The sequence below is a fragment of the Alexandromys fortis genome, unplaced genomic scaffold (genome assembly GCF_014885135.2).
Source record: "Alexandromys fortis isolate MF-2015 unplaced genomic scaffold, M_Fortis_MF-2015_v1.1 scaffold_4, whole genome shotgun sequence".
NCBI classification, from domain to species: domain Eukaryota; kingdom Metazoa; phylum Chordata; class Mammalia; order Rodentia; family Cricetidae; genus Alexandromys; species Alexandromys fortis.
Window position 1 is genome coordinate 24,408,175 of NW_026067944.1, and position 23,004 is coordinate 24,431,178.

General features: G+C 46.1%; 2 protein-coding genes across 2 annotated transcripts in view; one reads left to right on the plus strand and one right to left on the minus strand.

Annotated features, from left to right (window-relative positions):
- The window catches only part of Gsk3b (glycogen synthase kinase 3 beta), a 186,886-nt gene extending 178,940 nt beyond the window's left edge, over window positions 1–7,946 (plus strand). The window contains exon 11 of the mRNA XM_050149099.1: window positions 611–7,946. Within this exon, the coding sequence (XP_050005056.1) occupies window positions 611–678 (68 nt within the window). The 3' untranslated portion in view covers window positions 679–7,946. The remainder of the gene's footprint in view (window positions 1–610) is intronic.
- On the minus strand, window positions 5,283–14,356 carry Nr1i2 (nuclear receptor subfamily 1 group I member 2). The gene is made up of 7 exons (XM_050149100.1): window positions 14,185–14,356; window positions 13,692–13,879; window positions 12,506–12,780; window positions 10,871–11,013; window positions 10,625–10,741; window positions 10,271–10,376; window positions 5,283–9,055 (listed from the first exon to the last, which is right to left on the minus strand). Exons 1-7 carry the CDS (start codon window positions 14,309–14,311, stop codon window positions 8,911–8,913), a joined length of 1,101 nt encoding a protein of 366 aa, XP_050005057.1. The 5' UTR covers window positions 14,312–14,356; the 3' UTR covers window positions 5,283–8,910.
- Between the last annotated feature and the right edge of the window lie 8,648 nt (window positions 14,357–23,004).

Sequence of the window (23,004 nt, forward strand, 5' to 3'; positions counted from 1 at the left end):
TCTGGTTTACCTGTCATCTGCCAGTGACTAAGATGTCCCCATGCCCTGGTAGTATGACTCCGAGGTCACCTTATTTATATGAAAGAAGAACTGATAGCAGCCGGGAATATTTTGAGGTAAAAGTTAATGAACTATAAAATGTTGCCTGACCCCCAGTGGGTTAAATGGATGTGGGGTAGATTATTTGGGGAACAGGAAAACAAAGAGTTTAGGAAGGAAGGAAGTACAGTGGTTATGGAGTTGATAAACTGAACAACGTGCCGTTAAATAGTAAAGTGTATTCTTGGATAACTTTACCAGATACATGTTGGAGCATGGCTCAAAATCTTTAGGTAGTTTCCCATCTGTGTGTCTTCATTTGTTTTCGGGGAGCTAGACTCCAACCTGAGTACTGCTGGTCCCCGCTATAGCAAACGCCTAGACAGAAACGGCTTCTGTGCCCCTGAGTCTGTACTGTGTTAAATGTACCACCACTTAGCTCCAAACAGAAAGCAGCGTATCAGCTGACAGCTTTGGAAGGCCACGGCACTGTGTGCGGTGGACCAGTGTACTTGTGATCTTTGTGGTATCATAACATTGCTCACGCTCTCTCGGGACTTTGGATTTGCAGATACTAATGCTGGAGACCGTGGACAGACCAATAATGCCGCTTCTGCATCAGCTTCCAACTCCACCTGAACAGCCCCAAGTAGCCAGCTGCGCAGGAAAAACCAGCAGTTACTTGAGTGTCACTCAGCAACACTGGTCACGTTTGGAAAGAAAATTAAAAAGAGGAAAAAAACAAAAACAAAAAACCCTGTTCATTTTAGTGTTCAATTTTTTTATTATTGTTGTTCTTATTTAACCTTGTAAAATATCTATAAATACAAACCAGTTTCATTGTATTCTCACTTTTAAGGAGATCCAAGGGGTGGGAGGGCTGGGGTGGGGGGAGGAGAGGAGCACTAGAACACACAATCTCTCCCACGACAATCTTTTCTTTTCTTTTTTTAAATCAGACGTCTGCTATTGTATACCTTAAAGACCAGACTCCTGCCTCATGCCCCCACCACAAGAGAAGAAAACCTGTTCTGTGCTTGTTTATTTTCTGATTTTGTTTTCTTTTAAAGTCTGGTGTAGGACTTTGATACAGTGCACAGCTTGAAATTGGTTGGGAGCTTAGCAGGTGTACTCAACAGGGACTTAATGTCACCTGTAAAATGTATACATAGCCTCGGGTATTTGAAGACTTGCCTTTGGCAGGTTGATGGCAGGTGTGACAGACCAAAAAAAAAAAAAAAAAAAGAGAGAGAGAGAGAGAGAAGAAATGTGTATTGTTCATAGCCCAGGGAGGTCACTAAGTCTGAAACTTATAAGGAAAGATTTGTGATTGGTTATTTAAGGTTTGTTTTGCTCTTGACCAGTGCAAGTGTTGCAGATGCTGGCTTAGGAAGGCTGCAAGGAGAGCCACAGCTGCATGCCCTGGGGTGGATCTTGGTTCACCTGACCAAAGGCTGTCTGCATAACTTAATGCTGTTTTGAGGTGGTGCCCTGAGATGAGATTGGAGATGGTGATAAGCCAGCAGCTCTGGGTGCATCAGAAGGCAAATGACAGGAAGGCAGCAGGCCAGGGGCAGATCTCACCACTGTGAATGAATTTGTCCAGAGTTTTCTAAAGTTATTTCCCTTAGAAAAATACACTTGAGAGAAGACATTGTAGCTAAATAATGTGAACTGTAACAGTCTACTGCTTTTTTTTTCATATTTTAATTGAAAATCAAGCTTGCAAGACTTTCCACGTTCTTAAACATAGTTCTAATTTTAAATCCAAATCTAGACTGTATATTTAATTTCTGCTTTTTAACATCATGCTTTTTAAATTTATTTATTGATGCATGTCAGATAGGCCATTATGATTTTAAGTGGTAGGCATATTAAAAACCACACATCAAAATGATAAAGTCACCTGTACCTGCTGACTTTATAGGAAAACTGATTATATCAATGTGTGTATATGTTATATATACATATATTCAATACTGCCTTTTCTTTTTGTCTATAATATCAAAATTGACTGACTGAATCATGAAAAGAATGTTCCCTCAATCATTAAGAGTTTTGTTTTAGTTTTCTATGTTTATCAATGAATGGTGTAAGAATCAGTCTCTTGTTATTTGAAGACAAAGCAATATTCCTTGGAAAGCAAGGATGATTGAAGGATTACGTTTGAGTGAGGAACAGAATTCATAACTAGTTTGTTGATCCTTTTAAGGTTGGTATCTTTGTGGGCCTTATATACTCTAAAATGAACCTTGGTGCTTATGGGCCATTACTTGACCTATGAATCTTTAAGGCACAATCAGTTACCTTTCACATTTAAAGATCACTTGAGTGATGGCCACCTATCCTTCCTCCCTCTCCTTCCCCAGTGTCTGCTAAGGTCAGCAAATGATGAGACCTACAGAGCCCTTGGCTGTGTGTGGCCTCCTTTGCCCTCGTTACCACCTTCAGTCATTGGGGTGGGGTCCTGCCCTCCAGGTGGGTGGAAAGAGGGGTCTCTTGGCAGCCCTTGTCCAGGCCCTAGCACCCTGTCATGCCTCTTCGACCGCGTCTGTAACTCTCCACGAGAGTTGCGCTGCCTGCCGAAATGAATCGATAGTAGAGAGACAGCAGCGAGCCATCTGACTTCTCACTCACTGTGCGGCTACGCTCTTTGGGCCACAAAAGGGGCATCTCAAACCTCTGCTTCTATCAGAGTTCACAAGAACGGAAGCATGCTTAGTCAAACCAAATCAAACAAATAGGCTTTTACTTTCTGTGAAGTGCTTCCGAGAGATAGAGTTTGAAAGAATTCTGACATCAAAGTATTTGACAGCATAGTTCCTAGAAGGGGTGACTTGGAAGGCCGTTTTCAGAAAGAATTTGTAAAGAGTCTGAATAAGTGGTTCTGTGGCCTAAGAGGGGAACCTGCTTTCAGATAAAACTGCCCAGCCAGACACAGACACTACTCTGGACTTGGTGTACTTGCTAGAGTCCATAAAAATCAGTGCTTGCTTTTAGCAAATACTCCCCACCGCCCAGATGGGGTAAGAGAAGAGCAAGGTTAGGTGCTTTTCTCTAACCTGTGTGCGTGCGTGATGTGTGTTTCTGTGTGTGTGCAAGCGTGATTGTGTGTGTGTGTGTGTGTGTGTGTGTGTGTGTGTGTGTGTGGGCTGAGGTGCACGATTTTTCTTTCTCAAGGATCATGGCAGGATCACAGAACTTATACAAGTGAGATCCAGGTGTCTGAATATCTTTTTGTAAATAATAATAATTAAAAGCTCCTCACCAAATTCAAGCTTGTATATTATATTTTCTTTCGATGTTTTTAAATTTAAGTTTTATTGTTTTGTATGTAAATATGTGGACCCAGGAACTGTTATTAATGAGCAAAAAGTTACTGTTCAGGGCAGTGATTCTGTTTAATAACCAGACAAAAATGTAGACGAGCTTTTTAAAGCCATATAGTTTTGACTCTGTACAGTAGGTACCGGCCTGTATTATTGTAACAATAACTCTAGCAATGTATAGTGTATCTATATAGTTTGGAGTGCCTTCGCTTCCGTGTATTTGGTTTTGTTTTGTTTTTTTAATTGACTTCCTTTATCCATGTGTCCCTGTCAGTCCCCTTTCCGTCTGAAGTTACAAGGTAACAGCACCTTTGCCCCCTCCACAGTTTGAGTAGGGGAGAGGAAACTGTGTTTGAAATCTCATTTCATTGTAGCCTTGCCTTTCTTTGGTTCTGGGTGTGTCTGTCTCCTCAGTAACAGCGACCGGTTTCATTTCACACTTAGTCCATGCAGGGACTTGGTAGAGCGCAGGGAGTCCTAGAGCTGGAGGATGTCAGATCGATTGGGTTTGGCTCATCTTTTCCTCAAGCCCTAAAGCAGGCCTTGCAGCAGATTGGGAAGATCCCACTCTCACTCTGCCCCCACCTACTGCCCTCCCAACCAAGAGAAAGAGACATCGGTTTTGTTTGATTTTGAAAAAGAAGTCATGCTGTCTTGGTGGCATTTGTTTTTTGATACGCCAGTGGTCTGGATGCCCTGGTGAAGTTGTTGGCAGCTGCTGTACCATGTGCTGTGCTGGTGAGGACTGTCAAGTGGACTCTGAACCCATTCCTCCCTCCTGCCATCTTGTTGGGTGAAGCATCATTTTAATTTCTTTTTTGAAAATCAGTTTCCTAACTGTGCCTAATAGGGCCTTTTGAAAGAAAAAAAAAGTATTCATTTTGCCACCAACTACTTTGTATGTCTTGAATAGAAGAAGGAAAACAAAAAGAAAAAAGCCACTACCAAACCAAAGGTTGCTATTTTTGAGACATCGTGTGTTTATTGCACATGGCAGAAGACTGCACCTTCTTTCCCATAACATTCTGTGTTTTTTTTACTTAAGTCTTTAATTCTTTTAGACCCATTTATTAGGTTTGTGTTTTAGCAAAGTGTATCTACCTGGTCTTCCTGTCCACACAAATACAGAGGTCCTGAGAGGACTGTGTTCTCTATCCCTGTGGATGTAAAGACACTGGCAATTCTGTTACATTTCCCTTCCCTTTTAAGGGTTTTAACTTTGGAATCTTCCAAAGGAAGTTTGGCCAGTGCCAGATCTCCCAGAGTTGGGGTTTTTGTTTTTGTTTCTTTCTTTGTTTTAAATCAAAATTGTGTCTGGTTCCTATTGACACTACTGATTGTTCTCATCACAGAGATGAACACGTTTCTCCCCTGTATGGAAAGTGAGCATCTTCCTTTATGGTGAAACTTGTCTTTTCTGGTAAAAACTGAAGCCACTGAAAATAAAGAAACAGCTAGAAGCACAGGAGAGTCCCAGACCAAGGTCTCCTTGGAGAGTCTTGGGAAGTGATCCCTGGGTCTGGGGCCTTTTCGTGGGGCTATGCCATTTTATTCAAGCTTGTTGTTCCATTGTGTATCTCCACAATACAAACAAAATGACAGCCAGTACATAAGGGGTTAGCTTGACAAAGTAGACTACCTTGTGTTAATTTTTAATTTTTTTTTCTTACTATATCTGTCTACAGGCAGATACAGATAGTTGTATGGAAATGTGCTTGCCTGTAATATTTGCATTTATAAATGTGTTGCCGATGGATCACTTGGGCCTGTACACATACCAATTAGCGTGACCACTTCCATCTTAAAAACAAATCTAAACAAAATTTATTATTATTATAATATATATATATATAAAGGACTGTGGGTTGTATACAAACTATTGCAAACACTTGTGCAAATCTGTCTTGATATAAAGGAAAAGCAAACGCTGTATAACATTACTACTTGAATGCCTCTGTGACTGAATGTTTTTTTTTTCATTTTAAATATAAACTTTTTTGTGGAAAGTATGCTCAATGTTTTTTTCCCTTCCCCCATTCCCTTGTAAATACATTTCGTTCTATGTGACTTGGTTTGGAAATAGTTAACTGGTACTGTAATTTGCATTAAATAAAATGTAGGTTAGCCTGGAAATGAAATTAAAATTCACAAGTGTGTGGTCTTTATTTCAGTGCCCACTCCTCTTTCTTTACTCTGCCTACTTTGCCATTGCAACATATAGTCACGTCACCTATCCTCTCCTCTAACTGGGGAAACACGAATCTTTGTTACGAACACACAACTCTCATTCTTTGAAATGACCTTGCTCTGATGTATAGACAGGAGGGGCAGCTTCTGGCCTGGAAACCCCTGGACTTAATGTAGAGGACGTTCTGCAGATACTGCTATGGAAAGAAGATGTCCCCAGAAGGGACAGTGGTAAAAGCGTTTGTAAGCTGCTGTCTTTGGTTACTGTGTCCATGGTTTGGTGTGACTGTATTTTCTTTTCTCTTCCGTCTTATTAGTAATGGTCTTTGGGAGTCTCTGTAAAACATGAACGCCATGGACAGTGGGTCTGTGTCACCCATATAACCAACACGTGTTTGAGGCTGCTCATTTCCAGTACTGGATAATGTATGTTAACATGTTATGTCTCTTAGTGCAAACAGAAACACTCTTTTTTTTTTTTTTTTTTTTTTTTTTAGGGCTGGCTTGTTGTCAGGCCTAAAGGTTAGATTTAAGGTCATGTGACTGCTGCTTCAATAAAGACAAATTTATATTCGATTGAGTGTGGTCTTTTATTTAGTGGGCTAGTTCTATTAACATTTTTAGAAGGGACTCACTGTGGTGCCACCTGCCTGTAATTCCAGCACTGGGGAATGGGGCTGGGTCAGCAGGGCGGTGGTCTCCATCATTTTTGGGTCCTACCGTGGCCATTTGGGTTGGGACTATAGGACCTGAAAGGTTCTTTATTCCTGAGTCCTTCCAGGCATAGTGCTGAACCATAGGCCAGCAGCAGGGCTAGTCTTTCCGAGCACCTTGCAGTGTTAGAGAGCTGTGGTTCTGGGAAGAAGAGCAGCCTGAGTGAACTGAAACTGCTCTGCTGACTGGTGAGCTACCTGGAGCTGGGGTTGCCAGTTAATGGTAGCTAGGAGTGGGTTGATTGGTTTTTAAGTCTCTCTTCTTCCCAGAAAGCAAGGGTCACTCCTGGGCCTCCCGCATGAAGATTTGTCACTCAAGACAGTGGCTGCTGAGTGGTTCGTGCGTGATGGGAGAGCCAGAGGCCTACAGTGGCTCACAGATCTTTTCTCCTGCACTTTGGAAATCGACCAATCCCCTCTTGAGTGGGGAACCAGAAAAAGAATTGTTGACACCAAGATGCCTAGAAACCAATACTTGCTTCTACTTGTTCAGAAGCTCAGGGAGGGGGCCGAAGAGGAAACCAGATGGAGAGCAGGAAGGTTGGATGGATCTCTGAATCTTAAAACTCAGCCATGGCGCTAAGAGGATGTATAACCTATCTGCGCTCTTTTGTGCCGCCAACCGTGAATCGTACACATTCTTGGAATACGTGTTTACTGTCTGTGATTCTTGTGCCCCTGCCAGTTTAGTGTTCAGGGCCCTGCCTGGGTATTTTAAAACTCAGCTAGGATAGGGAGTGTATTCTGTATTACATCTTAATCTTAACCTCACTTCTCCGACCCCACCCACGTCTAACTACTGTCAGGCTTTTGAATGAGTAGCACCAAAGGTAACTTCCCAGAGGAAGAAGAGATGCCTGTGTGGTTTATGAATATAGTTGAATAGAATCTAGACTTCCAGATGAGAAATGTATTGCTAGTTATAACCAAGTCTTTAGTTATACGAAATCATGAGTTTGCTGCAAAGGGCTTCAGGTTCTCCCAAACACAAATGCTTTCTTTATTTATGTCTTTGTGTAGAAATGGGGGTGGGGAGTGGCAGGGGATTAAGCTTACTGTTTTGACTTCTGTACATCTGATGCCAGTACGGTTTGGCCTGTTTGTAAGATGGCTAGAGTCAAGTAATTACCTGTTGGTTAAAATTCAGTTACTTTTAACTTCCTTTGCAACCGAGTATTTTCACACAGTAACTACATTTCTATTATGGCATGTATATATTTTTATATATAATAATCAAGCACAAAAGCTAATTAGGCGAATAGCTCGTTTTTCTGTCGTAAAGGCAGATGGTCAGGCTTATAAAGAGCAATGCTGAACTCAGAAGAGTACAGCTGTGTATGTGTGCTTTGGGATACTGTCTCTCTGTTTCCCCAGACTGCCCTGTATTCTTACCTCAGTCTCGCCTGGCTCTGTTTTTTATTTCTGTTTTCTCATTCTCACATTTTTTTTTTCTTTCCCAGAAAAAAAGGTCAAAAAATAGGGGCTGGAGAGATGGCTCAGCGGTTTAAGAGCACTTGATTTTCCAGAGGACCAGAGTTCAGTTCCGAGCATCCACATCAGGTGGCTCACAACCACCTCTAACTACAGCTCCAGGGAACGCAGCGCCCTCTTCTGACCTCCTTGGGCATCCGTACACACACACACACACAGAGAGCAAAAATAAATCTTTTTTAAAATATGTTTTATATCTCTACCCAGAATTTCATTACTGAAATCCTCTTGTCTTGATCTTAAGTTAAACCCAGGAACATACTTGCTTAGTTCCTAGCTTGGAATACCTTGTGTGGCAGTAAGGCATAGCTTGTGAAGAGGCATGACAGCTCTACAGACTATTACAAGTGAGGCAGATGCTTCCATACACTTCAGCTCTGAGGACCCGAGTGTACTTGGGAGTTCGGTGTACACAGGTAATTCTGCTTTCACGTGTTTATTGTCTGTCACTGATGCCTTATCATAGGTAACCCCAGTGCTCCATCTTGGGAACAAGCCAGACCCTCGGGAGCAGACGTACCCACACTAAGTCACGTACAGGTCCCCACCCACAGCCACAGTTCCCACCCCTTCCTCGACAAGCACCTTGCATTCGGAACCAGAACCCACATAAAGCTCCCTGACTGTATGTCATGTGCACATCTGCATTCTTCATGAACTCTGAGGTTGGGATCCACATCTGAGCCCACACTGTATCCCTTACAGCAGTCGGGTTGTTGGTGATTAGCAGTGTTTGCTCAGATGCAGGACCTGAGTGATGTGGCCAGAACAAGGTCATGACCAGCTCCTGGCTCTCAGCAGTGGCACTGACGAGCCTGATGCTGAGCTGAGGTCCGGAAAAGAGGAAGCTTGGGGGCTGGGAATGTGTGGGGTATGTACACCCTTACATAACTTGGCCTGGTCCCTTCCTTCCCACCCGACACTAGAATTTAGTGGGATTCAGAGATTTCTTCCCAAGCACAAGGATGGGGCTAACCTATAAGGCCAGCACTTGCCACAGGCTGAACTTGGGGCTTCATGTCCTTTTCCCGTCAGCTGCAGTCATAAGGCATTGTTGGCGCTCAATGTGTCCGTCTGTCTAGCCCTCGAAGTGACAATACAGAATGCCTGGATCTGGCTGTCCCATGAGCTCTCCGCCCAGGGACAGCCACTCAGCCATCTGTGCTGCTGAATAACTCCTGCATGAGGGGGGTGGCGAAGGGGTGCGTGTCATGAATGCGCAGCAGCTGCTGGGTCTGCTGGGCGTTGATGCTGCGCAGCTCAGTGAGGACACCCATAATCTTCAGGAACAGGAACCTGTCGGCAGCCAGAGAAGTAGGGGCTTCAGTCCACCCTTCCCGTCCCACCAGACTGACCCTCTTCTGAGAGCACACAAATTCAAACTTAGAAAATCCAAGCAAGGTGTGGAATTCCTGCAGCCTATGCGTGAGAAGGCAGAAGGCGCCATCTATCTACCTTTCCTCTTCCCACCCCCGCCACCTTGAGTCCTGCACACGGAGACCTCTGTAGAAACTTCAGACCTTGCAGGTCGCAAATTCGTAGATTAATATGAAGGTGGGGGGAGTCGTCATCTTGGTCAATCTCTCGACTGAGTCGATACGGCTAGGACCCTCAGGCTGGATTCCTGTCCTGCATCTCTTGCTGCATCCAACATCTGAACACACTTACCTTGGTCTCCCCAAGATAGGTAAGGAAACTATCACCTTCACCCTCCTTGCAGAAGTAACTGAACAGATAAAGATGTAACCACCCCCACCCCCCACCGCCCCAGCATCCCAGGATACTGAGCAGGCCAAGCAAAGAGGAGATCTTCAAGTTCATGCTAGAATACCCAAGACTGGCCTTAATGCTCAAAGCCTCAGGCACATTGTCATCAGGGTTGTTGCTGTCGGCATGCCTGTGGTCATGGACTGGGCACTAGGACATGGGAATCCGAGGGCTGGCGGAGACATGGGAGCTCTTAATCGTGCCAGTCTCCAAACAGGTTTTCTTGACAAGCCTGAGCTTTGATAATCTAGCTGCCAGGCTCTAGCCCTCCACCCTGTGGGATCCTGGGCATCGCCTTGACTCCCTTATAGCATGGTGTTGGTATCCACCTCGGGAGTGTTCTGAATGTTAAGGGTTATACATAATATGCATAGGCTTCTTGGCCCTGAGGTGGACACTTGGGTATCAGCAGTAGCTATTATAGATGAACTGTCATTATGAGTGGTTTCACTATAGTTACTGTCATGGTGGTTGCTACTGGTCTTCTTTAGAAGACCCTATGGGAGAGACAGAAGAGTCAGGCTTCCCACATCTTGACAGAAATGTAGGAAACCCTGGACAGACAAGTATCCCTTCAGGGCCCTTCCAGCCCTCAGGCTGGAAGTCTCAGTAAAGTGACAAAACAGTTCCAGAGCCTTGGTCATCGGAAGCTTCCCTAGGCATGGTAGGGGCTTAGAAATCAGGCCCAAAGTGAGGCAGCAAGAAGGCTCCCCCTTGTATCTGCCCCTCCCTGCTCATCCTCACCTGTGGGCAGGATATGGCCGGCTGCACTCAATGTAGGCCTTCAGGGTGAGGGCAAATCGCTCCTGCAGCTGGTCCACCACACTGCGCTGCACCACACCAGGACGGTCTGAGAAGGGAAGGGAAGAGAAAGGAAGGCATTGTGGTGCCAGGCAGGGCAGAGAGGGACAAAGAAAGCTCAGTCCAGCCCAGGATAAAGGAAAGGCTGGCCGACCACCCCAAACAAGAAGACAGAAGACTGCAGTCTGCCTGTGCAGTGGGAAGCAAAGCTTATGGCGGCTGAGCCCCTTCCCTGGGCAGGGAACTGCTGCCTCCTGCAGATGACTGAAGGGGCCAGCAGCTGACGGGAGCCATCACCTGGGGAAAAGAGGGAGATGGCCTGCATCAGCACGTACTCCTCCTTGTGCAGCTGCAACTTCTTCAGCATGCAGTGGAATTTCATCAGCGGATCCAAGAGAAGTTTCTGGAAGCCACCTGGGGGTGAGTATAGGGTAGACAGCCAGCACCTCAGGAGCCTGCCTCAAGAACTCAGGCTTCCCTCCTCACCCAGTCTCCCTCGGCTGATGTCTCCCTCCCTCCCTCTGCCAGGCATCTCTCGGGCACCATCAGGATCTTCGAAGCAGTAGGCCAGCCGACCGCACTCCCAGGTTCCAGTCTCTGTGTCGAACATCGTGTTGAACCTCAGTAGGCACATCTCAAAAGTGGCTCCCTTCAGCAGGGAAATCTGGTCCTCAATGGGCAGGTCCCTGGCAATTAGGACAGGAGGTGATGACGGCTCCTAGGCGGACTGTCCACAGCCTGGTACCAGTCCCCAGCTCATAATCCAAAAGTTGGAAGAGAAAGAGATGGACCAGCCTCCTTCTGAGGATGCAGTTCCTTCAAAGCTACCTCCAATCTCTCTCTCTCATAACTCAGGCCATCAGGTTACTTTACCCACTGAGGCCTTCTCTCCACCCCCCAGGAACGTTCCATGCTTCCTTAGCTCTGTGTCCAGGACCCTTACAGACTACCCTGTCTCTTCCAACATCCTAGACAGTCTCTGACCAACATTTAATGTATGGGTCTTCCTTGATAGCCTCATAAACTTTTGCCTCTGTGTGCCTACCGGCAATGATTGCCCCTTTAAGTAAACCCTGGTGACTTTTCAAGTCCAGAAGTGTCTTCCCTTCCCAGAAGTGTTTCTAGAGAGCAATATCCTGCACATGGCACACCTTGCACTGGAAAGAGCTGCTCCCTGATACTGAGTGTCATACATGTTCCTAGCTGTTTCCAGTAACGGAGACCCAGTGTCCCATTCCGGCCATATGCTCTGCCTGACAGTGTGCTCCTTGCATGTGTAATTCATCCCCACTTGCCCCCATTGGGCAAGGCAAGGTGGAGGACACCAGGCATCACCCCTAGCACCACAGACTGCATGTTATGGAGTGCTGGTTCCCACTCCATCAGGCCCCAGGTTCTCTTGCTGACACCATTTGTCATGGTCATTGTCTCCGTACCCAGCTCTAGGGAGATGAGGTCTGTGGATGACAAGAGCGGCTACCCTCCCCATGGCCTACTTGATACCAGACAGTGGAAACCCCACATCTCTCTTCTATGTACTTCCCTCCTTGTCCTTCCAACTCAACTTTTAGTCTGCAAATGTCCAATCATGGTTTCTGTCCTCATGGGGAGATGTTCTTCAGATTTTTTTTTTCTAATTTCATCAGCCCTGTGATAGCTTGAATGTGATTGGTCCCCATAAGCTCATAGGCAGTAGCACTTCTAGAGTGTGGCCTTGCTGGAAGAAGCGGGGCACCGTGGGAGCAGACTTGCTATGCTCAAGATACCACCCAGTGTCTCAGTTCATTTCCTGTTGTTGCCTGGGCAAGATGTAGAACTCTCAGCTACCTCTGCAGCACCATGTCTGCCTACACACACCATGCCCCACCATGATGACAATGGCCTGAACCTCTGAACTGTAAGCCACCCAATTACTTGTTTCCCTTTATAAGAGTTGCCATGGTCGTGGTGTCTCTTGACAGCAATAGAAACCCTAACTAAGACACCCTACAAGGTTGCTATGATCAGTTCCCATTCCAAAATGGAAAAGCTGACTGTCCCTCCGCAACAGAACTAACGAGCCATATAGACTTTGTACCCCAGTAGCAATGGTCCCCCAGGGCAGAGACATCACAGGGTCTTTTGACCCCAGCTTCTCCCAAGTTCACAGATTACACCCATTGTTCCCTCAAGACCTACCTGAAGTAGGAGATGACCTTGGCGAAGTTGATGACACCCTTGAACATGTAGGTTGACACGTCCGCCAGGTGTGGCAGCAGAGGGATGATCTCTTTGCCGTCGCTCTTGCAGGGGGGTTGGTAGTTCCAGATGCTGCCGTCCTCTCCCCGCAGCTTCAGAGAGATCTTCATTGGAACGGAGTCTTTCATGATTTGGCTCCACGTGGCGGGGTCTTCCAACAGCGAGGCCGGCAGAAACTCTGGGAGCTCACAGCCATTGTTAAACACCGCAGGCAGCTAGGATAAAGGGTGGGAGGCAAAGAGAGGAGGTTGTGTGTTGTCCCAGACAAGTCCCCACATAGGCTCCTGATGACCAGATGCAGTGTGAGAAACAAGATCATAGCCAGGACACACAGGTGCCCTCATGTATATATAGCCCTTGTCTGACAGGCGGTGTTCTGTAAATGAATAGACATAGTCCTGCATGGCCAGTGTGAAGGGTGAGGGAGGCCTCCTTGCCTAGTATTTCCTAAGCCTCTCCCTTTTTTATCTAGGAGACAGAGTAAGAGTTTGGAAGCTGTCCATCAGCGGTTCTGAACCCGGAGGTAGTGTATCAGATATTTACATTACGATTCATAACAGTAGTAAAATTACAGTTAAGCAGTAGTAAAGCATTTTATTGTTGTGGGGCATCACATGAATTGCATTAGAAGGCTGCAGCATTAGGAAGGTTGAGAACCACTGCTTTAAATGGAAACATAGATATTGGCACCTAGACCATCCTTTGCTGGTGCAGTCACCTGAACTACTTGTGACAATTCTGGAAGAAGGTTCTGGAGGGGTGATACTGGGAGTGAAGACAGAGCTAGCCAACAAACGCCCATTCTGGCAGGCCATCCCCCTTCTGGTCCTGGTCTCACAACACTTCAGTGTGGGCAGCATGCCTGCCTCCACTATCCTCACCCGGCTCCTACCTGCTGCGGGCAGAGAGTAAAGATTCCCCAACATGAGTTGGCCGGGGAATGACCAAAGGGTTTCTCACCCCAAAGTTTGGGGTCAGGGGAAAAATTTTGAGATTTTTCCCATTTCTGGCCAGTTCTCAGAGAATCGTGATGCAGACCACCACAGCATGAGCGACCTCGGAAAAGTGACTCAGTACTGAGGAGCTGGCATAGCCATGGGCATTTGTCACAGCTCTAAGCCCCTACCCGAAAATCCTTGAAGTGGGAGAAAGTGGTGTCAAAGGTTTTCATCTGAGCATCCATCAGCTCCTGGATCAGCGCCTGCTGCTCTTCAGTCAGCCCCTGCCCCCCAGACGGTGGAGCCTCGATCTTTTCCCTCTTCTTCCTCTTAATCAAGGCCCGCCTCTGCTCCACAGCGGCATCCGACATGATCACTGTGAGTTAAAGAAGCAGATTCAACACATGTGCCCCTTCAGGGTCGTCCTCCCCCAGCCCCCAAACATCACTAGAGTTACAAATGGAGACAAACCGTGCAGGGGCAGCTGAGAGAAAAGAGGACACAGCCCTGGCAGGCAGCTCCCACCACACTTCCTGCCGCAGAGAACCGGTGTCCGGTATCTCCCACAAGTCCCACAAGGCTCCCAAATGTACACGAGCTCAGGGCGTACCATGGCGCCTCGGCTCTCTGGAGCCTGTCCCAGTCCACCGAGCCTGATGCCCCTGCCCTGCCGCCACTCACTCTCCTTCTTCATGCCACTCTCCAGGCACTTGCGCAAACGACAGGCCTGGCACTGCCGCCGTGTCTTCCGGGTGATCTCGCAGGTCCCCTTGCGGAAGGGGCACCTCAGCCGGACATTGCGCTTCATAGCTCTTCTGCGGGACAAGAAAGAGCATTAGGGGCACCGATGTGGGATTCCCCTCTGTATGCGGTGATTACCATCAATGAATAAAGAAAGCTGGCTTGGACTGATAGGGCAGAACAGAGCTGTGGGTGTGGGGGAAGGGGACACACTAAACTTAATGCTGGGAGGAAAATGGCAGAGTCAGGGAGAAGCTGTGGACCCTCCTGGAGACAGACGTACTGAAATTTTGCTGGTAGTGATGCACAGAATAATGGAGATGGGTTAAATTAAGATGTAAGAGTTAGCAAATAAAAAGCTAGAGCTAATGGGCCAAGCAGTGATTTAATTAATACAGTATCTGGGTGGTTATTTTGGGTCTGACCTGCCAGGCAGCAGCCTCTTACAGGGCACTCAGCTCTTGGGCCAGGCGCTAGAGGCCATACCACCTGCCTCTCCAGCCCTTGCCCGCGACAGACGGGACACACTAGGGATTTTACAGAACATGTGAGTCCCCCAAAGTCTGGGACTCAGAAGAGGAGACCTCTGAGATGATTCTGCAGACAATGAGACATTCTTTTTATGCGTACCTATAGCCCCGGAGCCTCTTTCCAGGAGAAGACAACTGCTGGCTCCAGGCCTTTCCCGAATCACCTCCCATCGGTCTTTATACCTTGTTACTCATGGTATCCATGGAGATGTGCTCCTACCCGGTTTTCTCAAACTTGGAAGAGGGAGCCAGAGGAACACTGCCACCTCCACCCCTCACCTCCCCTATCCCCAGCAGCTTCTGGACCTATGCAGTCCCTGTCTTTCCCTCCCCCCCACCCCACCCGCTACCCCAGCTCCCCTTCTAGTGGGTTTTGATTGGCTTGGGGTGGGGATGTTGGAAGCTCTGTAGAACAGAGCCCAGGGTGGGATTGGGGTGTGGGGCTCTGCTGCAGCTTGTCACCAGCCAGAAGGGTGTTGTAGGGCCACCACCTTCCCAGAGAGGCAGCTGTGAGTGGGCAGTACGTGATGTCAGAGGCTCTGGCAGACCACTCCACAGCCAAGCCATCCTGGGCTTCCCACCCAGGACTGCTTCTGCTGCCCTAAATGAATGTTTCCCTTCATTTCTACATCTGGATGACCTTGGTGTCCCTTGGCCCTGGCCTATCTCTGTTCTGTCCAACAGTGCGGGAAATGAGAGAAGCTGGCTTGAACCCTGTGAACAGAACGGGGGCATGCTGGGAGGCCTGAAGTAGAGACTGAACACTCTGTACCTGGCAGGCTTGAGCTCAGCTTAGGGGCTCAGACCATCTGTTGGCCTAGGGGTACGTTCATGGGTGTCACACTGGTATTTGCCTCAGCACTAAGAGGCCTTAATAATGGCCCACTACAGGAAGCCATGATAATCACAAAACACACTGCCTCAGATCTGGGTGAACTGAGAAAGACTTAAACAAGATATAAAAGAGTCTCTCATGCTGTGGATTAATCCTTTTGTACACTGTGAAGATGTGTTGCTCTCATTGGTTTAATAAAGAGTCTACTGGCCAATAGCTCTGCAGAAAGAGGTTCGGCGAGAGCCAGGCTGAGAGAATGCTGGGAAGAAGGGCAAAGTTGGAGGGGATGCCAGTCAGATGCGGAGGAAGCAGTACATGTAGAAAAATGAGGTAACGAGCCATGAGCCACAGGGTAGAATTTAGATTTAAAACAAGGGTTAATTTAAGTTGTAAGAGCTAGTTAGTAATAAGTCTAAGCTACCAGTCAATCATTTGTAATTAATATTAAATCTCTGTGTGGTTATTTGGGAGTGACTGGCCGGACAGAACTCGATGGCGATTCTGATGAAAAGCTCTGCCTATTATGTTTAGGTATGTTGCTTGTATCCCTGCTCTCTCCAATACTTCTATCATGAACGGCGTTGAATCTTGTCAAAGGATTTTTTTCAGCATCTAATAAGATGATCAATTCATAAACACCTTTGGTAATGTAGTAGGATACAAGATTAACTCAAAATAAAATCAGTAGCACTGCTTTATACAGATGATAAAAAGGCTGAGAAAGAAATCAGAGAAACATCACCCTTCACAAGAGTCACAACTAACATAAAATAGATTGGGGTAACTCTAACCAAACAAGTGAAAGACTTGTATGACAACTAGGTCCTTGGGAAACAGTGTGGCCTTATCCCATAGCCACACTGATGAATATCTTGCATATCACCATAGAACCTTCATCTGGCGATGGATGGAGATAGAGACAGAGACCCACATTGGAGCACTGTACAGAGCTCCCAAGGTCCAGATGAAGAACAGAAGGAGGGAGAACATGAGAAAGGAAGTCAGGACCACAAGGGGTGCACCCACCCACTAAGACAGTGCGACTGATCTAATGGGAGCTCACCAAGGCCAGCTGGACTGGGACTGAATGAGCACGTGATCAGACTGGACTCTCTGAATGTGGCTGACAATGGGGGCTGACTGAGAAGCCAATGATAATGGCACTGGGTTTTGAGTCTACTGCATGTACTGGCTTCTTTGGGAGCCTAGTCTGTTTGGATGCTCACCTTCCTAGACCTGGATGGAAGGGGAGGGCCTTGGACTTCCCACAGGGCAGGGAACCCTGACTTCTCTTAGGGCTGGAGAGAGAATGGGAGGGAAATGGGAGGAGTGGAAATTTTTAATAAATAAATAAATTTAAGAAAAATAAATAGAAAAAAAGAGAGAAAAAAGAACTTTAAGTCTTTGAAGAAAGAAATTGAAGAAGACACCAGAAAATGGAAAGATCTCACATATTCTTGGGTAGGTAGCACCCAAGATAAGATAGTAAAAATGGCAATCTTACCAAAAATGGCAATCTACACATTCAATTCAATGCCCATCAAAATCCCAGCAAAATTCTTCACAGACCTCGAAAGAACAATACTCAACTTCATATGAAAAAAAAAAAAACAAAAAAACAAACAAAAAAAAAAAACCAGGATAGTCAAAGCAATCCTGTACAATAAAGGAACTTTTGGAGGCATCATTACCCCTGACTTCAAACTCTATTTTAGAGCTACAGTAATGAAGACAGCCTGGTATTGGTATAAGAACAGACAGGACGACCAATGGAATAAAATCAAAGACCTGGGTATCAATTCATACACCTACAAACACCTGATTTTTGACAAAGAAGCTAAAAATATAAAATGGAAAAAAGAAAGCATATTCAATAAATGGTACTGGCATACCTGGATATCAACATACACAAGAATGAAAATAGATCCATATTTATCACTATGCACAAAACTCAAGTCCAAATGGATCAAAAATCTCAACATAAAATCAGTCATATTGAACCTCATAGAAAAGAAAGTGGGAAGTATACTTGAACACATTGTCACAGGAGACCACTTTTTAAATAAAACCCCAGTATCACAGACACTGAGAGAAACAATTAATAAATGGGACCTCCTGAATCTGAGAAACTTCTGTAAAGCAAAGAACATGGTCAACAAGACTAAATGGCAGCCTACATATTGATAAAAAAAAAAAAAGTTTTACCAACCCCACATCGGACAGAGGACTGATCTCCAAAATATACAAAAAGCTCAAGAAACTTGACATCAAAAGAACAAATAATACAATTTTAAAAAATAGGGTACAGACCTAAACAGAGAACTATCAATAAACAAATCTCAAATGGTTGAAAGACACCTAAGAAAATGCTCAACAACCTTAGCCATCAGAGAAATGCAAATCAAAACAACTCTGAGACCCCATCTTACACGTTGTCGGAATGGCCAAGATCAAAAACACTGATGACAACTTATGCTGGAGAGGATGTGGGGTAAGGGGAACACTCCTCCATTGCTGGTTGGAGTGAAAACTTATACAGCTGCTTTCAAAATCAGTATGGTGATTTTTCAGAAAATTAGGAAACAATCTACCTCAAGACCCAGCAATACCACTTTTGGGTATAAAAAAGGAAGCTCATTTATACCACAAGGACATGTGCTCAACTATATTCACAACAACATTATTTGTAATAGTCAGTACCTGGAAACAACCTAGATGCCCCTTAACTGAAGAATGGATAAAGAAAATGTGGTACACGGGGCTGGAGAGATGGCTCAGAGGTTAAGAGCACTGGCTGCTCTTCCAGAGGTCCTGAGTTCAATTCCCAGCAACCACATGGTGGCTCACAACCATCTGTACTGAGATCTGGCACCCTCCTCTGGCGTGCAAGGATACATTGAGGCAGAATGTTGTATACATAATAAATAAATAAATCTTTTTAAAAAAAAGAAAATGTGGTACAGTTACACAGTAGAGTACTACTCAGCAGTAAAAAATAATGACATCTTGAAATTTGCAGGTAAATGGATGGAACTAGAAAAAACGTCATATTGTGTGAGGTAACCCAGACTCAGGAAGACAAATATGATATGTATTCACTCATAAGTGGCTTTTAGACATAAAGCAAAGGAAAACTAGCCTACAAGTCACACAACCCCAGAGACACTAGACAACAAAGCGGACCCTAGAATAGGAAGCTCTCCTGAGTAAATTGGGAACATGGGGGTCATGGGAGAGGTTAGAAGGGGAGGAGGAGGAAGGGAGCAGAGCGGAGAAAAACATGTAGTGCAATAAAAATAATAAAAATAAAGAAAAGAAAAAAGAAAAACTCTGCCTATACTCTCTCACCTGGCTTGTGCAGCTGTGGGACATGTGAGTAACTGGGAACAATCTGAGGGAGGCAAAAGTAGAGAAACGGAGCAGTACAATCAACCATGCAATTCTCTGAGGCAAAATCTGTGTAACCTGAAGCCATATGAGGGAATCGGTTCATTTGAACATCACACACTTGGTTATCACCAGCTGAAGTCCACATTAATATCAGGGACTGTAAGGCATTAAAGCAATGGCAGCAATTACTGAGAGAATTAGTGTGAGACTGGTAGTGTTTTGTATCCAGTTTGTGGAGCCAGATAGAATGAATGTATTGGTGTGAGAGTTAAGAAATTAGGAGGCAGGCCGGGTAGTGGTGGCGCACACCTTTAATCGCAGCACTTGGGAGGCAGAGGCAGGTGAATCTTTGAGTTTGAGACTAGTCTGGTCTACAGAGTGAGTTCCAGGATAATCAAGGTTGCACACAGAGAGAACCTCCGCCTCAAAAACCAAACCAAACAAACAAGCAAAAATTAAGAGGTTGCTTTACAAAGACCTCAGGGCAGGTCTGGGGCTTTTCAGTGACTTTGCTGGGCCCTGTGGTCGGGACATGATCTTTACGGGGTAGGAGAGGCTTTGATGGATCTGGACAATTTAGACTGTCATGCAAATCAGGTTCTTGAGGTGCTAAAGCATCAATGGACAGGAGAAAGAGGGGGAATGAATGGTGGGACCTATCCAGGTCACATGAAGGCAAATGTGGCAGTATTCGTGTCAAGCCAGAGGTTTCTGGGGGCGGGGGATGCTTGTCTCTGGAAGGCTTTAAAACCTAAATGGCAGTGCACCAAAGGGGGGCAGATGGAGTGGGAGACAAAGCAGGACTGGTGGCCCCCACTGTAGGAAGCTGCTCCGCTGATAGGGTGACAAACAGTGGCCACAGTGAGGGCCACACATGGACATCACAGGCACCATGTTCAGGTCTAGATTTCTTGGTTGCCTACTCATGTGTAAAGTGCTTGGGTTTAGTTGCAATCTACAGCCAAGTGAATCCTATTACAGGCACTACCCCAAAACACTGGGACAGAGTGAGCAGTAGATGGATACAGAAGCAGGGGTGTAAGCTTGTCCTGGGGGTGGGTGGTTGTCTTCCCTCTACCCTGCGGACTTTACAGTATACATTTTCTCCCCCTGTTAGGCAAAATGGAAGCCTTTAAAGCTGCCCACCCGCGGGCTGTAGATACGTAACAGTATCGATTTCATCATGAATTGGGAAAGGCGGATATTACTCCGGCCTTCTCAACAGCCTGCTGTAGACTGGGAGGAAGCCAGACGATTGGTGGAGAATGACTGTAGCTTATGAAGAGCTGAATTAGGCCATCATCTTCTCGAGCATCCACGGCACCCAGCATCGCTCTTTTTGGACAAACAACTGTCCAAAAGTGATTAGATCCTGTCATGCTATCCTGAACGTCGACAACACTTTTCTTCACTGACCCCTTAGCTACTGAATCCCAAGAGCAACCTGAATTCCATGGAAGAGTCAGAAGTGGGCCTCTAAAACATTTCCCCCCAAGATTACCCCCCCCCATAGTCTTGTCTCGTGGTTTGTCACAGAGCAGTGCTTGCTTGGTTATCCTGTCTACCCTCTGTAAAGGGGATTCCATTACATAGAAGATATAATGTTAGTCTCAGAGAGTTAGAAAAACCATCTGAGATACACGAGTACACTGAAAGAAATAAGCATGGGAAATCAGTTAAACAAGGCACAAATTCTTACGGCCAGGTAAGGTGCATAAGACAGATGATGGTATGGCTGGAACATCCTACAACCTATGCCTGTAAATCTAAAACGGATACAGATGTTCCTGGGTCTCCTGGGGTCCTGGTGGATGTCTGTACCCCATACTATCCAAGTTTTCTATCATTTCTATAGCTTGATAAGGAGGTGCGGTGTAGATTGTTACAGAAAGAAGCGTTTGAGAACCTAAGAAAGATCCTTGTAGGACAGACTAAACAGTCGTGTCTCGCAGAACCTCAGGGTCCCTTTTTGTCACCAGCCATCAGAGGGAGGAGGGAGGAAGGGCGTGACAAAAGTCACCTGAACCGGCAGTGCCAGTATGGCACTAATCCCACAGTGGAGAGGCCCAGGATCTCATTACCAGCACTAGGGCAGCCATTGCCAGCTGTTTATCAAATGGAAAGGTGGAACCCACTGCCAGCTCTGCGGTGGCAACAGTGAAAACATCTCGTGCAAATAAGTTTTAGGCTGGAGGCCTTGTGGATGCGGCAGAGTCAAACTCTGCAGAGGTGACACGCATGTTTCCAGCAATGTATCCTGCATCTGCTCTGTCAGCGAAGCCACGGCCATGAAGTCTCCACTGGGACCAGTGGTTTTGTTGTTGTTGTTTTGTTTTTATGTTTTTTTTAGGCTTTGAGCCTCCCCTACTGACCAGATCAATATTCAAGCCAAATAAAGTGCCGATGGGACAACACCTACTCGTGTAGATGCCTGAGACAGAGGGGCTGCCCAAACAGGAATGGCTGGCTGCTGAGATACCAATACTGACCCCATGTAGCTGGTGAGAGGAGAGGGAAGAGGAGCCAAGCAGGCTGAGTGGAAGAGCAGCGTGGGGAACAGTGACTCCTGAGACTAGGCCGGTAACAATCTGCACGGTACGCAGAGGCCCGACTTTAGGGACCACTCACTGAGAAATGAGGAACTCAGAGTTGTTGGTTTGTCCACCATGAGGACAAACAGGTGCGGAAGAAAACGTATAACAGCATTCCACAAGGATCAGGGCCCTTCATGGGTTCCCACTAGCAGCCATAGCCCATTGAGCCCTTTCAGAAGACAGAACGAGGGTGACCTTAGGCAAACACAGGCCATCTGTCCCCAGGTCCCAGGAGAAGTGGCTCAGTAGATTCATATACAGTCTGGCCAGGGGGCAGCTAGCAACGGCTGAGAAATGATAAAGTCCCTGTATTCGCATGAGATAGTCTGCTATTCGGCATAGTGCCCAAACATGCAAGGCCTCTTCCCAATTGTAGCCCCGCTAGATGCTATGATTATGCAAGTGTGTGATTCCACCTATCACACATGGGATTGGCAGTGAGGCCATACCGGGCCTATGCTTGTGAAATATGTCCGTACTTGTGTAGACATGGCCACAGGCATCTCCCAACATTTCCATACAGATAAACAGTAAATGAAGCCACTCTCCAGAGTCTCTCATAAATCTCAGTGTTGGTGTTATTATATGCTAGCTTCCACAAGGAATGGACAGGGGTGTTTATTTCTTATGAAATAACTTTACTATAATTTATTATAATAATTGTAATTTATTTCTTCTGTGAATAACTGGGTTCAAGGCAACCAGGTTCAGTGTCTTGTATATATTATAGCCAAAGGAAAGGTCATCCTTTTGAACACCCACAGAAATCTGTGCCCAGCCGATGGAATATTTCATGAGATAAACACGCAAGCAGTAGAAAAATACCCAAAGCTACTAGGGAAGGAGTGGGGGGGGGCACATGAGAGAAATTACGGACACCTGTCTTCAGAGTCAGTGGCCCTGTAAGCCTTGCAAGACAGAGTCTGAGGGGCCGACACCTGAATCACCGATTGCCATGTGCTGTCCATCTATCTCCACGGCCTCCCGCAGCTCTCCAAGCTAGACTGGGTGGAATAATGTCTTGGTGCATTGTTGGCAGCCTATCTGTAGTGAACGGATGTTTGTTGAGGTCTCCCTAGGAAAAGTTACACATCTGTCGGTCATGGGAATGTTTGGATGTCCCAAGTGTGGCCTCGAAGTGAGAACTGCAAAGCCCTTCCCTTCCTGGAGGTGAACTGGAGCTGTTTCTTCACATTTTGCTTCCTGCCTTCCCTTCCACCTTGGATCTGAGCCCCCGTGCTGAGGGTGGCTTTGCCAAGCTGTCACGAATCTTTCTATCCTTCTTCTGATGATGGTGACCCTTTTGTCCAGACCTAACATGCTTTGAAGTAGGGTTTTATTTTCTCTTTTGCATTAGGCTGTTTTTTTGGGGGGGGGCTTTTTTGATTTGTTTTGTTTTGGGGGTTCTCTT

What these genes read in the sequence shown, in the direction of transcription:
- Nr1i2 (XM_050149100.1), bottom strand. Translation starts at nt 14,311, where the DNA reads ATGAAGCGCAATGTCCGGCTGAGGTGCCCCTTCCGCAAGGGGACCTGC. An exon ending in AAGGTCATCTCCTACTTCAG is followed by an intron (nt 11,014 to 12,505) that starts GTAGGTCTTGAG and finishes CCTAATTGCCAG; the next exon opens with GGACCTGCCCATTGAGGACC. An exon ending in CGGCCATATCCTGCCCACAG is followed by an intron (nt 9,056 to 10,270) that starts GTGAGGATGAGC and finishes GGCTGCCGACAG; the next exon opens with GTTCCTGTTCCTGAAGATTA.